The following is a 19,377-nucleotide window of genomic DNA, read 5'->3' as shown; positions in this document are numbered from 1 at the left end:
GTTACCCCATACGAATGGGAAAAAGAGCACGCTAATAGACGAAGATTGTATACTTTCAATTCTCATCAATGAAATTCATAACAGGAGCTTGTAATGTACTGTATTAACCCTTTTACCCCCAAAGGATGTACTGGTACGTTTCACAAAACCCATCCCTTTACCCCCATGGACGTACCGGTACGTCCTTGCAAAAAAATGCTATAAATTTTTTTTTTTCATATTTTTGATAATTTTTTGAGAAAATTCGGGTTTTTTTCCAAGAGAATGAGACCAACCTGACCTCTCTATGACAAAAATTAAGGCTGTTAGAGCAATTTAAAAAATATATACTGCAAAATGTGCTGGGAAAAAAATAACCCCTGAGGGTTAAGGGTTGGAAATTTCCAAATAGCCTGGGGGTAAAATGGTTAAACTTTAGCTCAGTAAAGCAAAGGAATGCAATTCATAAGCTATTCCTTAAATCCATACTTCATACAATTGATCTACATAAAGCCACGTTTCTTAATATTTCAGGGACCCAGTTTTCAAGATTCATTACCTGATGGGTGTTTTGGTGGTGATCAAGTCCTTCAGTTTGTTTTTCCACGGTGTGAATTACCACTTCATCCAGACGAACGGCGTCCACATGGAAGCTTGGGCTGTCATGTATTACATCATGCATTTGTAAGTATGACTCACGGCACTGTTTTCTCAATGTATACAGATTAAAAGAAGAAAATTATACGTTTTTGTATTTTTTTTTAAATCAATGCTAATCATTTCATATAAAAGGGATTTTGACGAAGGAAAAATCTATTTCTGGGCGAGAAACCCGTGTCGCCCAGTGAAATGCTCCTTTAACATCATTTCTAAGTTAAAAACTGCTATGAATTTACCAGAGAAAAATTTGTATAGGAATGCTAGGTTGAACCCAGCTCGCTCACCTTAATAAGGTGTCGGTATAATACTGGGGCGCTGAATAAATCACAACCAGAGGCCTCGCACCATTTAGATATCTCCTGTCAACATCCCCGAACAGCGAGGTGCCGTTCAACATCCTACTACTACTAGCAATCCCATGCCAGTGATGTCAATCCTTTTGATAGTACGTTCTTTCAAACACTTATTTTGAGGTCAATGCTAATCATTTCTTATAAAAGCACATTTCAATGGAATGTACAGACCTTTTAACCAGAAGATGCTTATGTCCAGTATGAGACTCCAGTATTCACATCCAAAGAAAGGTCAAAATATCCTTCATTAGTTTGTTTCCTCCGAGGATTGAATGGTTACAGGGACAGAAGGTGGGAATGTTCCTTTGTAATTGAGGGGTTTGCATATTGAAAAACTTAATTGGTAATATAAAACACCGCATTGTCTATACTGTATATCCATTGGTGCTGGTTAGATGTGTGTAATGCTACTCCGGACGAAAGGACACATATTACCAGAGGCATCACTCAGTTCCGGTAGGCCCTGCTGCTGCCTCCGATGCCTTAGATGACCGCGGAGGTAGCACCAGTAGGGGATTCAGCATTATGAAGCTTCATCTGTGGTGGATAATGTGGGGGGGTGGGCTGTGGCACCCTAGCAGTACCAGCCGAACTCGGTTGAGTCCCTGTTTAGGCTGGAGGAACGTAGAGAGTAGAGGTCCCCTTTTTTGTTTTGTTTCATTTGTTGATGTCGGCTACCCCCCAAAATTGGGGGAAGTGCCTTGGTATATGTATGTATGTATGTATCACTCAGGGTACATCATAGGTCATGAGTCAATAGGGTATTTGAGTTACTGTACTGGTGGGAGTTGAAGCAAAATAATAATTGGTATTTCTGAAAAGGTTGAAGATTTCTGGTTTGGTACTCGCCACAATTGAGAGCCACGTTGATCCGAGTTCTCAGGATGCCACCCGTTGAGATACTACCGCTAGAGAGTTATGGGGTCCTTTGACTGGCCAGACAGTACTACATATGACCCTTCTCTCTGGTTACGGTTCTTTCCCTTTGCCTACACAGACACCGAATAGTCTGGCCTATTCTTTGCAGATTCTCTGTCCTCATACACCTGTCAACACTGACATTGCCAAACAATTCTTCTTCACCCAAGGGGTTAACTACTGCACTGTAATTGTTCAGTGGCTACTTTCCTCTTGCTAAGCAGCTCTTCTAGGAGAAGGACACTCCAAAATCAAACCATTGTTCTCTAGTCTTGGGTAGTGCCATAACCTCTGTACCATGGTCTTCCACTGTCTTGGGTTAGAGTTTTCTTGCTTGAGGGTACACTCGGGCACACTTCTATCTAGTTTCTCTTCCTTTTGTTTTATTAAAGTTTTTATAGGAAATATTTTAATGTTACTATACTTGAAATATTTTTTTTTTCTTTATTTCCTTTCCTCACTGGGTTATTTTCCATGTTGGGGCCCCTGGGCTTATAGCATCCTGCTTTTCTGACTAGGGTTGTAGCTTAGCATTTAATAATAATAATAATAATAATAATAATAATAATAATAATAATAATAATAATAATAATAATGTGTTTGTGACTACAGGAGGAGTATTGCGCAGACTTTGTGAGGACTGATGGGTAATTTGGTTAGGTTCTCCCGTGAACAGCCTTTGTTTGTTTAGTTGTTCATGTGTGTCATATAGAAAGAAATTGCATTCCTGGAACTTATTTTTATTTCTGCAATGTACAAGGCTTTAGTTATGGTGAGCAGCTCTTCTAGGATAAGGACACTCCAAAATCAAATCATTGTTCTCTAGACTTGGCTAGTGCCATAGCCTATGTACCATAGTCTTCCACTGGCTAGCTGTTTCCTTATTTCATTTCCTCACTGGGCAGGACTGTTTTCCATGTTGTAGTCATTGGGCTTATAGCGTCCTGCTTTTCCAACTATGGTTGTAGCTTAACTAGTAACAATAATATCCAACTATGGTTGTAGCTTAACTAGTAACAATAATATCCAACTATGGTTGTAGCTTAACTAGTAACAATAATATCCAACTATGGTTGTAGCTTAACTAGTAACAAAAATATCCAACTATGGTTGTAGCTTAACTAGTAACAATAATATCCAACTATGGTTGTAGCTTAACTAGTAACAATAATATCCAACTATGGTTGTAGCTTAACTAGTAACAATAATATCCAACTATGGTTGTAGCTTAACTAGTAGCAATAATATCCAACTATGGTTGTAGCTTAACTAGTAACAATAATATCCAACTATGGTTGTAGCTTAACTAGTAACAATAATAATGTCTTCAAGAAAATCCAAAGGATGGTGACATATTTCTTAAAGGGCCGGTTGAGTCAGAGCAATGACTCCCTCTTCCTTTGCTTTAAGTAGTTCTTTGGTAATGGTAATAAAAGGAAGATTCATAGCGTCAGGAAGATCAGAATTTTAGTTTGTTCCAACACAGAGACTTACCTCGAAACACTTTCTTAGGAGTTACCGGGAACCTCCTCTCAAACGACCAGAGTTTTGTGTAGTTTACCCTACTCCCATTTTCTATAGTGGTAGGCCTAGTGGAGGAAAACGTGCCCTGAGGGCAAACCAAGGTAGGCCACATGTTTCCCAGGTCGTAGCTCTTCAGTAAGTTTTCTGGTCGTGTCGCGGTATCACACGACGCTCCTCTGTTCTCAGTGCGACCCTTTGTATCACGTTTTCCTCCGCTAGGCCTACCACTATAGAAAATGGGAGTAGGGTAAACTACACTAAACTCTGGCCGTTTGAGAGGAGGTTCCAGGTAACTCCTAAGAAAGTGTTTCTCGGTAAGTATGTTAGGAAAAATACAAATTACTAATAATTTGTGATTTTTGGACACAAAATCCTTAGTAAGGGAGAGACCTATTGATGTACAGCACCTCATTTGAGTGATGATATTACACAAGAGTAGAGCTTGTCTACCCTAATTAGAGAGGTCAATGCTAGCAAACACTTAGTATAACTGGGGGAAGTCCTCAAGGGAAGGATCCTGTAGACGATTGTATGGGTAACTATACAGACTTACAGACTGTGGAACGAAGGTAAAATACCTGCGGCAAGGTCTTCTTGTGGTCTTCAATCAGGTCTTACTGAATTTTCTCTTGAAGTACAAGAAGTCTCTTGTATCCTGTGTGTATGACCTTACTATGACTGAGAAGTACTGTTTTAGGTCTTGCCTTAGGAAGAGGATGAAATCAGCTATGAGTGGAATACAACTATGAGTGGAATACAATAAAGGTCTTGATTATATGAGTACTTAGTTAGTTGGGTTCTCCTCCAGGACTAAAGTCAATTCTTTTTAGTGAGGCAGATTAGCACCGACTCGTATGGGTGCCCTTTTAGCTCTGAAAGTTTCCTGATCGCTGATTGGTTGGACAAAATAATTCTAACCAATCAGATAACAGGAAAATTTTCTGAGCTAAAAGGACACCGCTGAGAGTCACTGCAAATGCGCCTCATTAAAAAGAATTGAGTATAGGGGCTACCTATTTTTAAATCTACTTAACCTTGCTTGCTTGCTCTTGCTTGAGGGTACACTTGGGGACACTATTGTCATATTTCTATTCCTCTTGTTATTTTGAAGTTTTTATAGTTTATATATGAAAGATTTATTTTTTTATGTTATTATTCTTAAAATTCTCTTGTAGTATATTTCCTTATTTTCTTTTCTCACTGAGTTATTTTCCCTGTTTTCATTTTGCCATAAAATTAGAATTTATAAATTATCTGTTTTGAATCAAGAGTACTATACATTGATTACTAGTTTTTCCTCATATTTTATCACTTTTTTTTCCTTTTCAGGTTGAAAGGAGCCCTGCTGTTCACCATCCTTGCTTTGATTGGATCGGGATGGGCCTTCATAAAGCACGTCCTCTCGAGTAAAGAAAGAAAGATCTTCATGATCATCATCCCTCTCCAGGTAAAATATATATAAAGGCTTCTATTCCACATGTATGTCATCTTCTTAAGTTTATTCTTACAGTGTTTTATGTGATTATCCAATTTAAACGTTTCCCTTATCATTATACCCTACTTTAAACCCTTTTACCCCCAAAGTAATGTTAAATTTCGAGCACATTTTGCTATATATTTTATCTAAATTGCTCTAACAGCCTTAATTTTTGTCATAGAGAGGTCAGGTTGGTCTCATTCTTTTGGAAAATGCCTGAAGTTTCTCATAAAGTTATCAAAAACATGTAAATAACAGTTTTTTGCAAGAACGTACTGGTACTTCCTTTGGGGCGAAAGGGTTATAAAAGGCCGAATTAGATATTTTTCCATCAGGTGTTGAAAACTTTAGGTAATTTAGAAGTAATAGAAATTTGGAGTTAATCAGCCGGGCTAAAACTGCCATAAAAAAACACGTCTGACCAACGCAAGTGCTGAAGAGGAATGAGGATGGGGGGTGGGGAGATGTAGGGGTAGAGAGAGGGTATGTTGATGAAGGAGAGGTCTAATTGGTGAGGGATCTATGGTCATGGTTCAATCACGCCCCAGTTTTCTATACCGACACTCAATGAGTGAGCGAGCTAAGTTTATTCCTGGCATTCCATGCATCTCTTTTTTCTCTGGTATATTCAGCAATAACTATGCCTTAGAAATGGTGCTAGAGGAGCATTTCACGGAGCGACACAGGTCGAGCCCAGAAATAATTTTTTATAATGGAGCAAGATTTCCAGTTCTCCAAGTTCTAAAAGAACTGCTTGTTGCTAACGTACATAAGTCGACAGACTGTTTGAGAGCTAAGTAACCAGATGTGATTGTAGGTCCAGTTTTTATGGAAAAATTGTTTGATAGATTACGTCCTTTAACTGATATTGCCAATGTACAGAAGATACTCAATTTGCAAACAATTGGAGATATAAACACAAATCCAACTGAAATTAACAAAGATAAGATTGTTCTCCAGTCTTGGGTAGTGCCATAGCCTCTGTACCATGGTCTTCCATTGTCTTGGGTTAGAGTACTCTTGCTTGAGGGTACACTTGGGCACGCTATTTTATCTTATTTCTCTTCCTCTTGTTCTGTTAAAGTTTTTATAGTTTATATAGGAAATATTTATTTTAATGTTGTCACTGTTCTTAAAATATTTTATTTTTCCTCATTTCCTTTCCTCACTGGGCTATTTTCCCTGTTGGGGCCCCTGGGCTTATAGCATCCTGCTTTTCTAACTACGGTTGTAGCTTAGCATTTAATAATAATAATAATAATAAAAAGGAAATACTGCAATGAAACAATATTATATCATTTGATACAGTAAGCAAAATGACATTTGTAATAGCCTCATATTTATTTCCTATGAAACCCAACTATTTAATGATTTATGTAGCTGGATTCAGCATGGGATTTAGGTTAGGCCTCCCCAAGGCCAAAGTCAACAAAATTCTACTTATGAACAACTACTTGGAACCAATTAAGTTTGCAAGTTAAGGACCTTATGTAAATTTTGGCATTTGATTTCAGATCATTGCCAATGTTGCGACTATCATCGTAGAAGAAACCGAGGAAGCAAGCCAAGAACATGCAATGTCGGTTGATCTCCTAGTGTTGCTGGACTTCCTGTGTTGTGCAGCCATTCTCCTCCCTGTTGTGTGGTAAGTTTTATTCTTTTCTTTTCTTTCTACATAGATGACTTAATTTTATTTGATTATTATGTTTGTGATAGGAGGATAGATGTGAGAGAGGCAAGAGAGCGTGCTAGAAATAGGAATGAATGGCGAGCGATTGTGATGCAGTTCGGGTAGGCCCTGCTACTTCCTCCGGTCGCCTTGGATGACCGCAGAGGTAGCAGCAGTAGGGGATTCAGCGTTATGAAGCTTCATCTGTGGTGGATAATGGGGGAGGGTGGGCTGTGGCACCCTAGCAATACCAGCTGAACTCCGTTGAGTCCCTCGTCAGGCTGGGAGGAGCGTAGAGAGGGAAGGTCCCCTATTTTCATTTGTTCGATGTTGGCTATCCACCAAAATTGGGGGAAGTGCCTTAGTACATGGATGGATTATGTGATTTTTACAGAAAGAAACTATTTGACTTTTATTTCAGATGTATGCTTTGCAAGGATTGCAAAGATTAATATAGTTTGTTTCGTTCTTTGATATAGGGATATGTCTTCAGTAATGGATTCAGGTTTGTATAGGTAGGAAAAATACAAATTACTTTTATGAAAATTTTCTATTTCCTGTGATAAAAAGAACTGCCTTGATTGCTATCAACATCTGAAATCAATTGTTGGTTTATCATGCTCAAATGAATGCACAAACCAATGTTTCATAATGATCCCCCCTGTTTTTTAATCTAGGGTTAAAATCCATTTGTAAATTTCATTGATTATACTTACTCGATTTGATAGCTGCTTTTCTGGTCCCATACAGCAGGGGAACCCCACTCTCTACAGGACCTCCACTGTCGTTTTACCTTGTTCGTTCAGAGTATTTATTGTTTCATATCGCGTATTATTCATTTATTGTTAAATCGTCACTGTTGTAAAAAAGATACTAGTGGTTGTTCTAGGAGGTTTGTAGATTGTTACAAAGGATATTTTTCTGTTTTTTGGCGTAAAGTTTATTTCTATATATTCAAAACTTGTTACACTAGTTCTTTTCAACATTTTTAGGTTTGAGTAACTTTTATGAATAAAGAGTTCGACACCCCCACTAGATCTACCGTGTCTCGGTATGTGAAAGAAGGCGTGTGGGGGGGGGGGGGTCATAGTATCGTGGGTAACCAGCAGAGAAGCTGACTATGTACAAACCTTCTCAATCTTTTAAGATCTGTTTAATTCCAGTTGCTGGACACGTAGATTTGTAAAATGACTTTCCTATCGTACTCTGGACATGAATCTTTAAATTCTTAGTTATACCTTTTCAAAGGCTCCATTTTCTTTGTCAGGTCCCATGTACCCCATGATAGCTTAACATAACGAGATGCTTGGGGCAGTGTTTGTAATATTATCTAAATTTCTTTAAATTCTTTAGTTATGCCTTTTCAAAAGTTCCGTTTTCTTTGTCAGGTCCCTCTTGCCCAAGGATAGCATATTATAGTCTGATGCTTGGTGTACTATTTGTAATATCTAAATTTGTATTTATTTCTCATATCATCATCGCAGGTCCATTCGCCACCTGCAGGAAGCTTCGCAAACTGATGGCAAGGCCGCCGTCAATCTAAAGAAACTGAAACTCTTCCGCCATTTCTACATTATGGTTGTTTGCTACATTTACTTTACCAGGATCATTGTGTATCTGCTGAAGGTAATGGGTTGGTCTTGGTATGAATTTTTATATAAAAATAGTTTTTTATTTTAATTTTTTTTAATTTTTTTTTTTTTTTAGGGAAGGTCGGGTGCAATACACCTTATCTGTAATGACAACGAAGTGTTATGAAATTATATTCATTGTTTTAATATTTTTTTTTTTAAATGAATGGAGATTTTCTCTTTTCACTGCCAATAACTCAAGTTTCTTTTCCATTTTATATTTTTTTTTTAGTTTTTTTTACCTTCATTCAATTTTTCTCGATAGCTCGTAACACTTTGACACAATGAAAATGGGCTTTGTAGTTACAGAATTTACAATACTGTACTTTAATTATTTTTCAATCCTATTCCATGAAGAGTAATGTTATATAGTTACTCTCTTCATTTTACTGTATTTTGATTTTAATAGATTTATTAAAATTTTGCCTCGCCATTTTTTTATAATTAGATTAGGTGAGTTTTTTCAATCTCCATTTCATAAATAGTAATATCAGTTACAAATGGCAGGAAGTTTTTAGGACAAGAAAATGTTGGTGTTTTACCCTGGTTCACGGAACATGAAAATTCTTAATGACCATGATGGCAGTAATTATAAACGTAGTTAACTTGTAAGTGTATTCTGTTGATCGTCTGCCGTTTAACAAAATTCTTTTATTTGGATTAGATCACAGTGCCATTCCAGTACGAGTGGTTGAACGTAATGTTCCGTGAGATGGCTACGTACGTCTTCTTTGTCATGACTGGCTACAAGTTCCGTCCAGCCACCAATAATCCCTACTTCCGGGTCTCCGAAGAGGAGGAGGAAATGGAAGAAGTGTGAGTCTTACTATTCTTGATATTATTTATTTTTTTTTGTAAATGAATTAATATAAAGTGCTTTACATTATTGAGGTGAGTTTATTTGTGTGTGAAAAGACATATTCCTCTCCTTTTATCCCCACTATTTTGGGGGGGAATGTAGAGAGTAGAGGTCCCCATTTTTGTTTTTGTTTCATTTGTTGATGTCGGCTACCCCCCAAAATTGGGGGAAGTGCCTTGTTATATGTATGTATGTGTTTTGATATGATTATTAATAGCTTCCTAATCATTCAATTTCAAGGCTGACTACCACGGGCCTGACAGAGGGCGTCACTCGTGTCAACCAGAAGGGCCGGGAACCAACCAAGGAAAATCTCGAGGTGGAGATCTACGAAGATGACGAAGAAGTGAATCTCTTGAACACAAAAGAGTCTTCACACGACTTTGATTGAGGTCAAATTCCGACATAATACGGGCTTGACTTTGTAATGTTTTTAAGCTTTGATTAGAGTCTAAGAAATTGATAAATATTTTTTAAGTGAGATTACCTTGAGATATCTTTTCTGCTGTGAATTACAGATTTTGATGAATCTGTGCTGTACATAGTGTTAATTGCTAGTAAAATATGTATGCTCTTTAAATGTGTGATGATATACATGTATTAAGTAGGGTTTCGAGATCCAGATGCTTAAGAGTACGTATGTTGGATGCCCTCTGGTTCAACATCATTTCGTGTAGAAGAACCCCTTTCTAATCTTCGGCTTTAACACATGTCATTATCCTAGCTTTACTTCAATTAAATGTTGGCTGTACAGATGCCATTTCTAATGTTTTTTTCGTAAGAGAATTTTTGGAGTTATTCATTTTTTTTTTTTAGAACCTATTTTAAGAAAATCAGATGATGAAGTTGAGACTTGTAGGATTTGATTCTCTGCATCATAAATGTTAACCCTTTTACCCCCAAGCTATTTGGAACTTTCCAATCCTTAACCGCCATGCGTTTTTTTTATTTTTTTTTTTAAGCACATTTTGCAATATACATTTTCTAAATTGCTCTAACAGCCTTAATTTTCATCATAGAGAGGTGAGGTTGGTCTCATTCTTTTGGAAAATGCCTGAAGTTTCTCATAAAGTTATCAAAAATATGCAAAAAACATGTAAATAGCAGTTTTTTGCAAGGACGTACCAGTACGTCCATGGGGGTAAAGGGATGAGTTTTGTGAAACGTACCAGTACGTCCATTGGGGGTAAAAGGGTTAAGAATCTAAATTACTTGCTAAACAGGATTCACATTAATAGGATTGCTAAATAGGACTCACATTATGTATATGAACAAGAAGAATTATCATGTGTTTAGATTAGGTTTTTCAATTCAGTTTTTCATTTTCATTATTGAAGGATTTTATAGCGACATTTCACAGTGCAAGATTTTTTGGATATGGTGAGAATAAAGTTTTAATGTAATTATCCCTTTTACCCCCAGGCTATTTGGAAATTTCCAACCCTTAACCCCCAAGGGGTTATTTTTTTCCCAGCACATTTTTCAGTATATTTTATTCAAATTGCTCTTACAGCCTTAATTTTTGTCATAGAGAGGTCAGGTTGGTCTCATTCTCTTGGAAAATGCCTGAATTTTCTTAAAAAAATTATCAAAAATATGAAAACAATAGTTTTTATAGCATTTTTTTGCAAGGACGTACTGATACGTCCATGGGGGTAAAGGGACGGCTTTTGTGAAACGTACCAGTACGTCCTTTGGGGGTAAAAGGGTTATAATATTGAAAATACAGTATTGTGTTAAATTTTTATTTTTTTTTCAATAGAATCTAACAAGTTGAGTATGGGAGAGTAGATATTACAAGTTTGTAAATGTGATAATTTTATGGAAATAAGTTTTGAGTTATATTTACTTATTTTTGGGAGATTTTTCTCCTTGAGCTGTGGCTTTCATGTTGCTATTTTATTATTTCAATAAATCCAGCTGAAGTTTTGGTGGGGAATTAAACATAAGTACATAATTTATAAAGCATAGTATTCATATGTTCCATTGTAGTCTGTAAGCAAATTCTGAAACTATTATTTTCATTAAGTTGTATTAAATAAAAAAACTAAAAAGTAAGAAGCATTAATGAATATACACTGAAATATATTGATAAAGATTTCACTCAAGCAACGGGACTTCCAAGAGTTGAAAGTCCTGGATACCGAGACTATATGAGGTCACTCCGGCAAAATGTCAGTGATTGAGCCAAAACTGATGGCTTGGATTATTCCCGTTAGTGTCTACGATCGTACATAGTTCATTTTGTGTATATATTATGCTTGTATCTTCGCTCTTCCCTCACACTAAAAAAAGAGCCTGAATAAACATGTCTGTTTTTCTCACCGGTAACGGTGTCGATTTTGAACAAGAAATTTCTTCTTCAAAATTGACACCGTTACCGGTGAGAAAAACAGACGTTTATTCCGGAATTTCTTGTTCAAAATTAACACCGTTACCGGTGAGAAAAACAGACATGTTTATTCAGGCTCTTTTTAGTGCGAGGGAAGAGCGAAGATACAAGCATAATATATACACAAAATGAACTATGTACGATCGTGTGACACAGGGTTGGTACATGTCCTTGCTACCTACTGTCTATAGTTTCTGTTATTAATGTAAAACATTTGAGTCTTAAGCAGTGAGTTTTCAGATGACTTACTATTTTATATCTTTAACTGGTTGGAGGTTATAGCTTCTTGAATTTCTTGCTTTTATTATAGATGCCTTCTTTTTGTGACTTGTATATTGTCAACTGAAAAATGGTCGGATGTTTCTGAACTTGGTTAAAAACTCTTGGCTTTGTTTTTAGAATTGCTGGCAGACATAGCTGTCATAGGAGATGATTTTTTTTTTTTATGATGTCACTGTTCATCTTGATGTCATTATTCAACTCATATAACTTTGAGACATGGCATGACTTATCACTCTTTTCTGGCTGTAGCTAAACTTTCAATGATAATTTTTGTCGTTTAACCCTTTTACCCCCAGGCTATTTGGAACTTTCCAACCCTTAACCCCCAGGCATTTTTTTTTTCAAGCACATTTTGCAATATATATTTTTTAAATTGCTCTAACAGCCTTAATATTTGTCATAGAGAGGTCAGGTTGGTCTCATTCTTTTGGAAAATGCCTGAAGTTTCTCATAAAGTTATCAAAAATATGCAAAAAAACTGTAAATAGCAGTTTTTTGCAAGGACGTACCAGTACGTCCATGGTGGTAAAGGGATGAATTTTGTGAAACGTACCAGTACGTCCATTGGGGGTAAAAGGGTTAAGTGCCACAATGCACTATGTGAAAATCATAACTCATCTTAGGGAATTCTCTGTGTTGTGTTTGCTATATTGTGTGAAGTATACCAGTAATCCGGTGTTATGCATGAAATTGAAACCTTACGGCAATCAAGAACATACAGTTGTTGCATACAATATGTTAGTAGAGGTTTCATATTTATGAATGGACTGTACATTGGAACTTCACAAGAAAAATCTCTGCCCTGGAAAAGGTATTGGGAATATTTAAATGATGTCAGCATACCAAATGTGTATTTTAGTGTATTGGTAGAGATTTGAGTGGCACAGGAGTTGACTTGGAGAGCAAATTGAACTTGCTATTATTATACTGGCCGATGTCCTAACTTTACGAGAGGTATCTACTGTATTTCGCCTATATTATGTACTACTGTATATCATATGTTGCTAGAAATGAGGTTATGTCAACCTCATTTGAGGTAAAGCAAGTTCACATATGATATGTCTTCCCTTCCTACGCTAGAAAGAAAGGGTCCAAGTTTCTGTGGTTTGTGTTGTGGAAGTATATCAAAGCACAATTGCTGACTAGTATTCTATATAACTTCCTAGTAAGGAAAAGGATTTAAAAGTACTTTTCTTCAAATGCTTATTTGGAACAGTGGTTTTCATCATTGCCATTGCTGACATTCAGTGATATTATACACTGTAATTTAGGTATTGTGATAGTCTTTTCATTTACAGTGCAAGTAGACTTTACCATTCGCTGATATATTTGCAAATTTGGTTATTTGCGGAAAGGCCCTAGATTTACATAAAGAAATATTTATGGGTACTTATAATTATGTATCACCAAATGCAGAACAGTCCCTGATAGAAAAAACAAAAAGCCCCTACACTATTATACACTCGGAATTAATTTATATAACACTCAGCAAACAATGCTGTTTTTTATCATATATAACTAGATTTCTATTTATTTTTAGTTAAGCTGCAGTCACACTTACAGAATTTTAATTGTGAAAAGACCTAAAAGCCTTGAATTATACATACATATACCAAGACACTTCCCCCAATTATGGGGGTTAGCCGACATCAAACAAATGAAACAGAAAAGGGGACCTCTCCTCTCTACGTTCCACCCAGCCAGACAAGGGACTCAACCGAGTTTGGCTGGTACTTATATAAGACCAAATACTGAACAGCAGAATTAATTATGTAGCAGGAGAGTATATGGTAAGACTAACAATGATACAGTATACATACTATAAAGTACAAGTACATTATTAAGGTCTTGTGCAATAATGACTTTTTCCTTTCTATTTGGTTTTACATTAATGTGAATGCCTCCCTTTATTTGATAGCTAGGTTGGTAGCGTCGTGGGCTTCTGTTTCAGAGGGCCCGAGTTCGCGTCCCTGCTAAGGCGCGAATGGTGTGAGACCTTCTACCGGGGGTACTCCCCAGGGTGGCGCCTTTGGGGGGAGGTTAGAGGGGGCCAGAGATAGTCCCAGCTGGCTCATGGTCGCCCGAGGAGATGATGACTGTCGTCTCCGGGGAGACCTAAAACGCGCAACTTTAACTTTTTAAATTCTATTACTTTTGTATTTTCTCTTAAGACAAGAGACATTTATTTTGTAATGTCATTGAGAGTTGCAATTAGTGAAGGTTTTTAATCATTCGCTGGTGTCTCGGTTACCTAACCCCTGCGAATGGTAAAGTCTGACTTGTGTTTTTATTGTTTTTGTCTTTTAGATTGTATAAACAGAAGTATATATGATATTTAGCAGTTATTATGGATACAAATTACTGGGAAATCAACTATGGAGGGATGCTTAAGAAAATGCTTCACAAGGCCTCCATTTCACTGAAATAGAATAGATTTCCCTTCTTAGGGAGTCATGCCGGCTGTCATCAGCCAGATGTGCTGTATATACGTTGCTTCATGCAAAGAGGTGAGATGGATGTTACTGCTGTCTGCAGAATGCTAGCTTCGGTTCAGTAATATTTTTCTATGTTGGATATTTATTATTGGTCATTTATTTTTATGAATAGAGCTTACCTGGCAGTTATATCTATATATGGCTATAGTCTCTGATGTCCGGCAGAGATGATCTGCCGGACGTCAGAGACTATAGCTATATATATATAACTGCAAGGTAAGTATTCATAAAACTTTGTTTTATCATAAAAACTCAATTTTTACCTTTTTCCCTCACAGGTTTTGAAATTATGTAACGTCAATTCCGTTTTATTTACAGGTATTGGGAGGATTTTCTGTTCGATATTGAGTTAATAAGCCAAAGTTGAATTGATTAAGAGCATTCGTGTATTTTAAAGGGTTCTAATATAAGAGGTCTTGAAGCTTTGCCACAAAATTTAGGCCTGTTGCAGTTTGGTTTGGTAAATTATTCTTAATTTTAGTAAGAAAAAAAAAAAGAATCAATTCATAAATGAAGAAGTTTTAGTTCTGCTATTGAATGTTGATGTTTATTTTATCGTAGTATCCTGGTAATGGGCGGTAATTAATTTACCTGATATATTTCATATTTCCAAAATAATTGCTGATTAGTTTGGTGTCAGGAAGGAATATCTATTGAAAGATAGGGTTCTAAATGTTTATATCCCTGAATCATACAAATGGGGAGTTTTTGATGATGGGAGGTTTGCTTAATTATGCTCTGGAATCAGTGATGGGTTAAAAATAACTATTTTTTTTGAGTCCATTAAAATTGGGAAAATCTTTGTAAAGAAATTTCAGTTTTTAAATAAATATCTATGTTGAGATATTTGTTCCTTGAATTGGCTTCAATTTCATTCAATATTTTCTACAATGTAAACAAATTCATTCAATATTTTCTACAGTATAAATACCACTTCACAAAAAAAAAATGGAATAGTAAATGTTATAAGGATACCACATGTGCAGTGTCACTGTAATGGTTGTAGGAGGCCCTGGTCCTGGTAGATCAAATGAGTAACAGAATACAGGGTATTATGAAGATTCAGGTGAGGTACTTGCACTCTATATAAAGGCCCGTCTACATGATCGAGCATTCTCGACAGGCAAACAGTGATGCCAGTCCACAGTAGGTAGTGAGATTGAGGGTTGATGATGCGGCAGCGAGAAAAGCTTAGGGATGGATCTATAGTCCATTTCTTTTAGCGAGTCATATTTCCACCGACTCCCAACGGTGCCCTTTTAGCTCGGAAAAGTTTCCTGGTCGCTGATTGGTTAGAATTATCTTGTCCAACCAATCAGCGATCAGGAAACTTTTCCGAGCTAAAAGGGCACCGCTGCGAGTCGGTGCAAATATGACTCGCTAAAAGAAATGGACTATAGTAATACTGGCATCAACCAATGTTACCAGATTACTACCTGTGCTTTTCCTGCTTCTGACATCATCGGCCGTCATTCTCACTACCTATTGTGGTCTGGTATCACTGTTTGCCCAGGGCTTTATATTTAATTTCAATGATAGATTCTCATCTCCATTCAAAAAACCTTTATGGATGTGATGAGCTATTTTCTTCTGGCTTAGGTGAATAGGTCACTGGAAGCTTTTTAATGTTTTTTTTTTTTTTTTTTTTTTGTCTTGAATGAATCTATTATTATGCTCCGGGAACAAAAGTTTTCATTAAGTTCCAAAACCAACATACAGTACCTCAATTACCTATACAGTATGTTGAAACTCATTAGCTATGATTCTCACGTAAAATTTTTTATATTTTTAATACTAGGAAAAATTGATTCTGTTTAGTTTACATCCCATTGTATATATTTTTTATTAGGACTAGATTTAACTGGATGATTTTTTGTTGGGATCCAGAAGCATGAATTCTACAAGAATAGGATTTTATTTGTTTAATGTAATTTGAACTCTGCAAATCATATTAGCGCTGACTGAACTTTAGTGTAAAGCTAGAATAAAGAAGGGACAGTGAAGTAGTTTTTTTATTTACCCAAAAATTATGATTATCTTTTGAAATGGAAAAAAAAAATCTTTAAATTTTTTCCTACTAATCTTGGGCATTTCATTTAGACTAGAAGTAAGCTACATTATATTCATGTATGAAGAATCTTGGATATTGCCATAAATTTTTATAGTGAAGCTTGTTATTTACTATTCGGACAGGTATATTTAATAATGAACTAACCAGAGGAAGTCATCATCATTGTCGTCAGTGTTTTGATAATAGCTTTCTCCTCTGTGACGGAGTTATTGTGATAAAGGTTCTCTCCATTCTCTTATTTCCAATGCACTCCTTAACCCTTTTACCCCCAGGTTAATTGGAACTTTCCAACCCTTAACCCCCAGGCATTTTTTTTTTCAAGCACATTTTGCAATATATGTTTTTTAAATTGCTCTAACAGCCTTAATTTTTGTCATAGAAAGGTCAGGTTGGTTTCATTCTTTTGGAAAATGTCTGAAGTTTCTCATAAAGTTATCAAAAATATGTAAAAAAAAAATGCAAATAGCAGTTTTGTGCAAGGACGTACCAGTACATCCATGGGGGTAAAGGGATGAGTTTTGTGAAACGTGCCAGTACTGTACGTCCATTGGGGGTAAAAGGGTTAATGGGTATCCCATTAAGTGTAGGCATTGTCCTACTCTCATTGTCCATGCTTTATTCGGCACTCATTCTGGATTAGTGCCGTCAGTGGGTTCGTAGCTGCACTCGCTTTTTAGCTTTCTAATATACCTCCGATCTCTTAACTTTAACTCTATTGCGTGACTGCGGGGTTTGCCCAAGTTGTACCTCGGTTCTGAATGGACATCCTGGTCTCTTCCCTGTGCCATATGCCTCAAAATTATGTCCAAACATTCCATGCTTTGTATACTGAGTGGAAGCCTATGGTATCACATCTAATCAAGCCTTTTTAATGTTTTCCAGTAATTAGAATCTAAATAAAATGTTTTAATATTTTTATTCACTTAAGGAACTGAATGGTCTTTAGCTCTATTGATCTTTCTTTTTTAGTCATATTGATTAGTGTTGGTTTTTCTGTAGTTTAGGATTTCAGCTGAAGAGCCTTTTTTTTTTTTTTTTTTTTTTTTTTTATCAGAACCCTAATACAAAGTAAACATTTAATTAGACCTCTAGGTGCCAGCACCAGGCCATATACAGTAGTCTAGATTCATAAACTGAATCTAATCCAATCCAGTTTGTTCCACTTCAATAACTTTAACCTGCAGCATGCTTCCTCCTCTTGTTTCTAAACAAATCATCCTGGCAAACCGTATGTGATTCATTCCTGCATCATTCTCCCATCTTGCTACCTTCATACTTCAACTCTGATGTAAGCCCCCAGTGGCTGGTCTCATGGACCAAATTTATAAACCCGTTCCAGACCTACGAGAATCTAGAATGTGAGTTGGTGGTTTCAACCATGTTATTATTATTATTATTATTATTAATTTTATTACTTGCCAAGCTACAACCCTCGGAAAAGCAAGATGCTATAAGCCCAGGGGCTCCAACAGAGAAATTAGCCCAGTGAGGAAAAGAAAAAAGGAAAAATAAAATATTTTAAGAAGAGTAACATTAGAATAAGTATAGCCTATATAAACTAACAAAACAAGAGGAAGAAAAATTAAATAGAATAGTGTGCCCGAGTGTACCCTCAAGCAAGAGAACTCTAACCCAAGATAGTGGAAGACCTTGGTACAGAGGTTATGGCACTACCCAAGACTAGATAACAATGGTTTGATTTTGGAGTGTCCTAGAAGAGCTGCTTACCATACCTAAAGTCTCTTCTACCCTTACCAAGAGGAAAGTTGCCATTGAACAATTACAGTGCAGTAACCCCTTGGGTGAAAAAGAATTGTTCAGTAATCACAGTGTTGTCAGGTGTATGAGGACAGAGGAGAATATGTAAAGAATAGGCCAGACTATTCGGTGTATGTGCAGGCAAGGGGAAAATGAACTGTAACGAGAGAGAAGGATCCAATGTATTACTGTCTGGCCAGTCAAAAGATGCCATAATTCTCTAGTGGTAGTATCTCAACGGGTGGCTGGTGCTTTTGCCAACCTACTACCTATTGTTTAATCTTTAATCCTACTGGCAAAAGCCAACAATTTATATATCCCTCAGAGGGATAACGTCATCGGTTTACCCAACATCAGCCATTGCCAGAGGGCCATTGGAGCATTTCTTTGGGTCTTGGCTACGCACTCCTTTTTAGTGTTCTGCTTAACTCTCATTTACACTTCTGGTTTTCATCCAGCCGGTGGTGGACTATTTTTCCAAAATTCATAAATCTAATCCAATTCATACCAAGTATATTATAAAAAAAAAAAGGGGGGGGGGGTTCTCTGTGACAGGTCTTTGGCCTCTAGCTGCACCTACTTTTTAATCACTTTTAGTACTACATTCCCACTTTCTCCCCTCAACGTTTATCTAAAAAGTGTAACCAATGAGGATCGGTTTCTTTTCCTTTATTGCAAAAACCACACTGTGTGACTAATTCACTGCTGGCGCCATGATTTCGTGTGTTTCCCTTTTACCCCCACCATAAGGTTAAATTTCGAGCACATTTTGCTATATATTTTTTTAAAATTGCTCTAACAGGCTTAATTTTTGTCCTAGACAGGTCAGGTTGGTCTCATTCTTTTGGAAAATGCCTGAAGTTTCTCATAAAATTATCAAAAATATATAAAAATATGTAATTAACTGTGTTTTGCAAGAACGTACCGGTACGTCCTTTGGGGGTGAAAGGGCTGTCAAAACTGTCAAATTCTAAATGTAAACAAACAGACGACAAACGATGTATACCTACAACAACGCCACCTGTATACCGAGTGGTCAAACTATCATGTTCACTTTTGAGTTGCCAACTAGTGTATTAACATTCGTATTTTGAGCCTTTATATTTTCCTTGATTATTATATAATCTTTGACACCAGTGGTGCCAGATATGGGAATTTATCTCTAGATTTGGGCATCTATTCCTACATTTGGGAATTTATCCTTAGATTTGGAGATTTTGGAGGACTGGTGGCAATATTCTGTACATATTTCTATGAAGAAGAAACAGAGATGAGTAAAACTTTATATTGTTGCAATTAGTTTACTTAC

The 19,377-nt window shown here is 36.5% G+C and overlaps 1 protein-coding gene across 1 annotated transcript in view; it reads left to right on the top strand.

The window, feature by feature from the left end:
* The window catches only part of LOC137636554 (protein GPR107), a 43,797-nt gene extending 34,276 nt beyond the window's left edge, over window positions 1-9,521 (top strand). Inside the window, exons 9-14 of the mRNA XM_068368953.1 lie at window positions 514-663; window positions 4,764-4,881; window positions 6,426-6,556; window positions 8,065-8,206; window positions 8,876-9,027; window positions 9,311-9,521. Of these exons, the coding sequence (XP_068225054.1) occupies window positions 514-663; window positions 4,764-4,881; window positions 6,426-6,556; window positions 8,065-8,206; window positions 8,876-9,027; window positions 9,311-9,461 (844 nt within the window). The 3' untranslated portion in view covers window positions 9,462-9,521. The remainder of the gene's footprint in view (window positions 1-513; window positions 664-4,763; window positions 4,882-6,425; window positions 6,557-8,064; window positions 8,207-8,875; window positions 9,028-9,310) is intronic.
* The last annotated feature ends 9,856 nt before the right edge of the window (window positions 9,522-19,377 follow it).

The sequence above is a fragment of the Palaemon carinicauda genome, unplaced genomic scaffold, assembly GCF_036898095.1.
Source record: "Palaemon carinicauda isolate YSFRI2023 unplaced genomic scaffold, ASM3689809v2 scaffold325, whole genome shotgun sequence".
Classification (NCBI taxonomy): domain Eukaryota; kingdom Metazoa; phylum Arthropoda; class Malacostraca; order Decapoda; family Palaemonidae; genus Palaemon; species Palaemon carinicauda.
The sequence above is the reverse complement of the archived record's forward strand: the minus strand, read 5'-3'. Positions and strand labels throughout refer to the sequence as shown.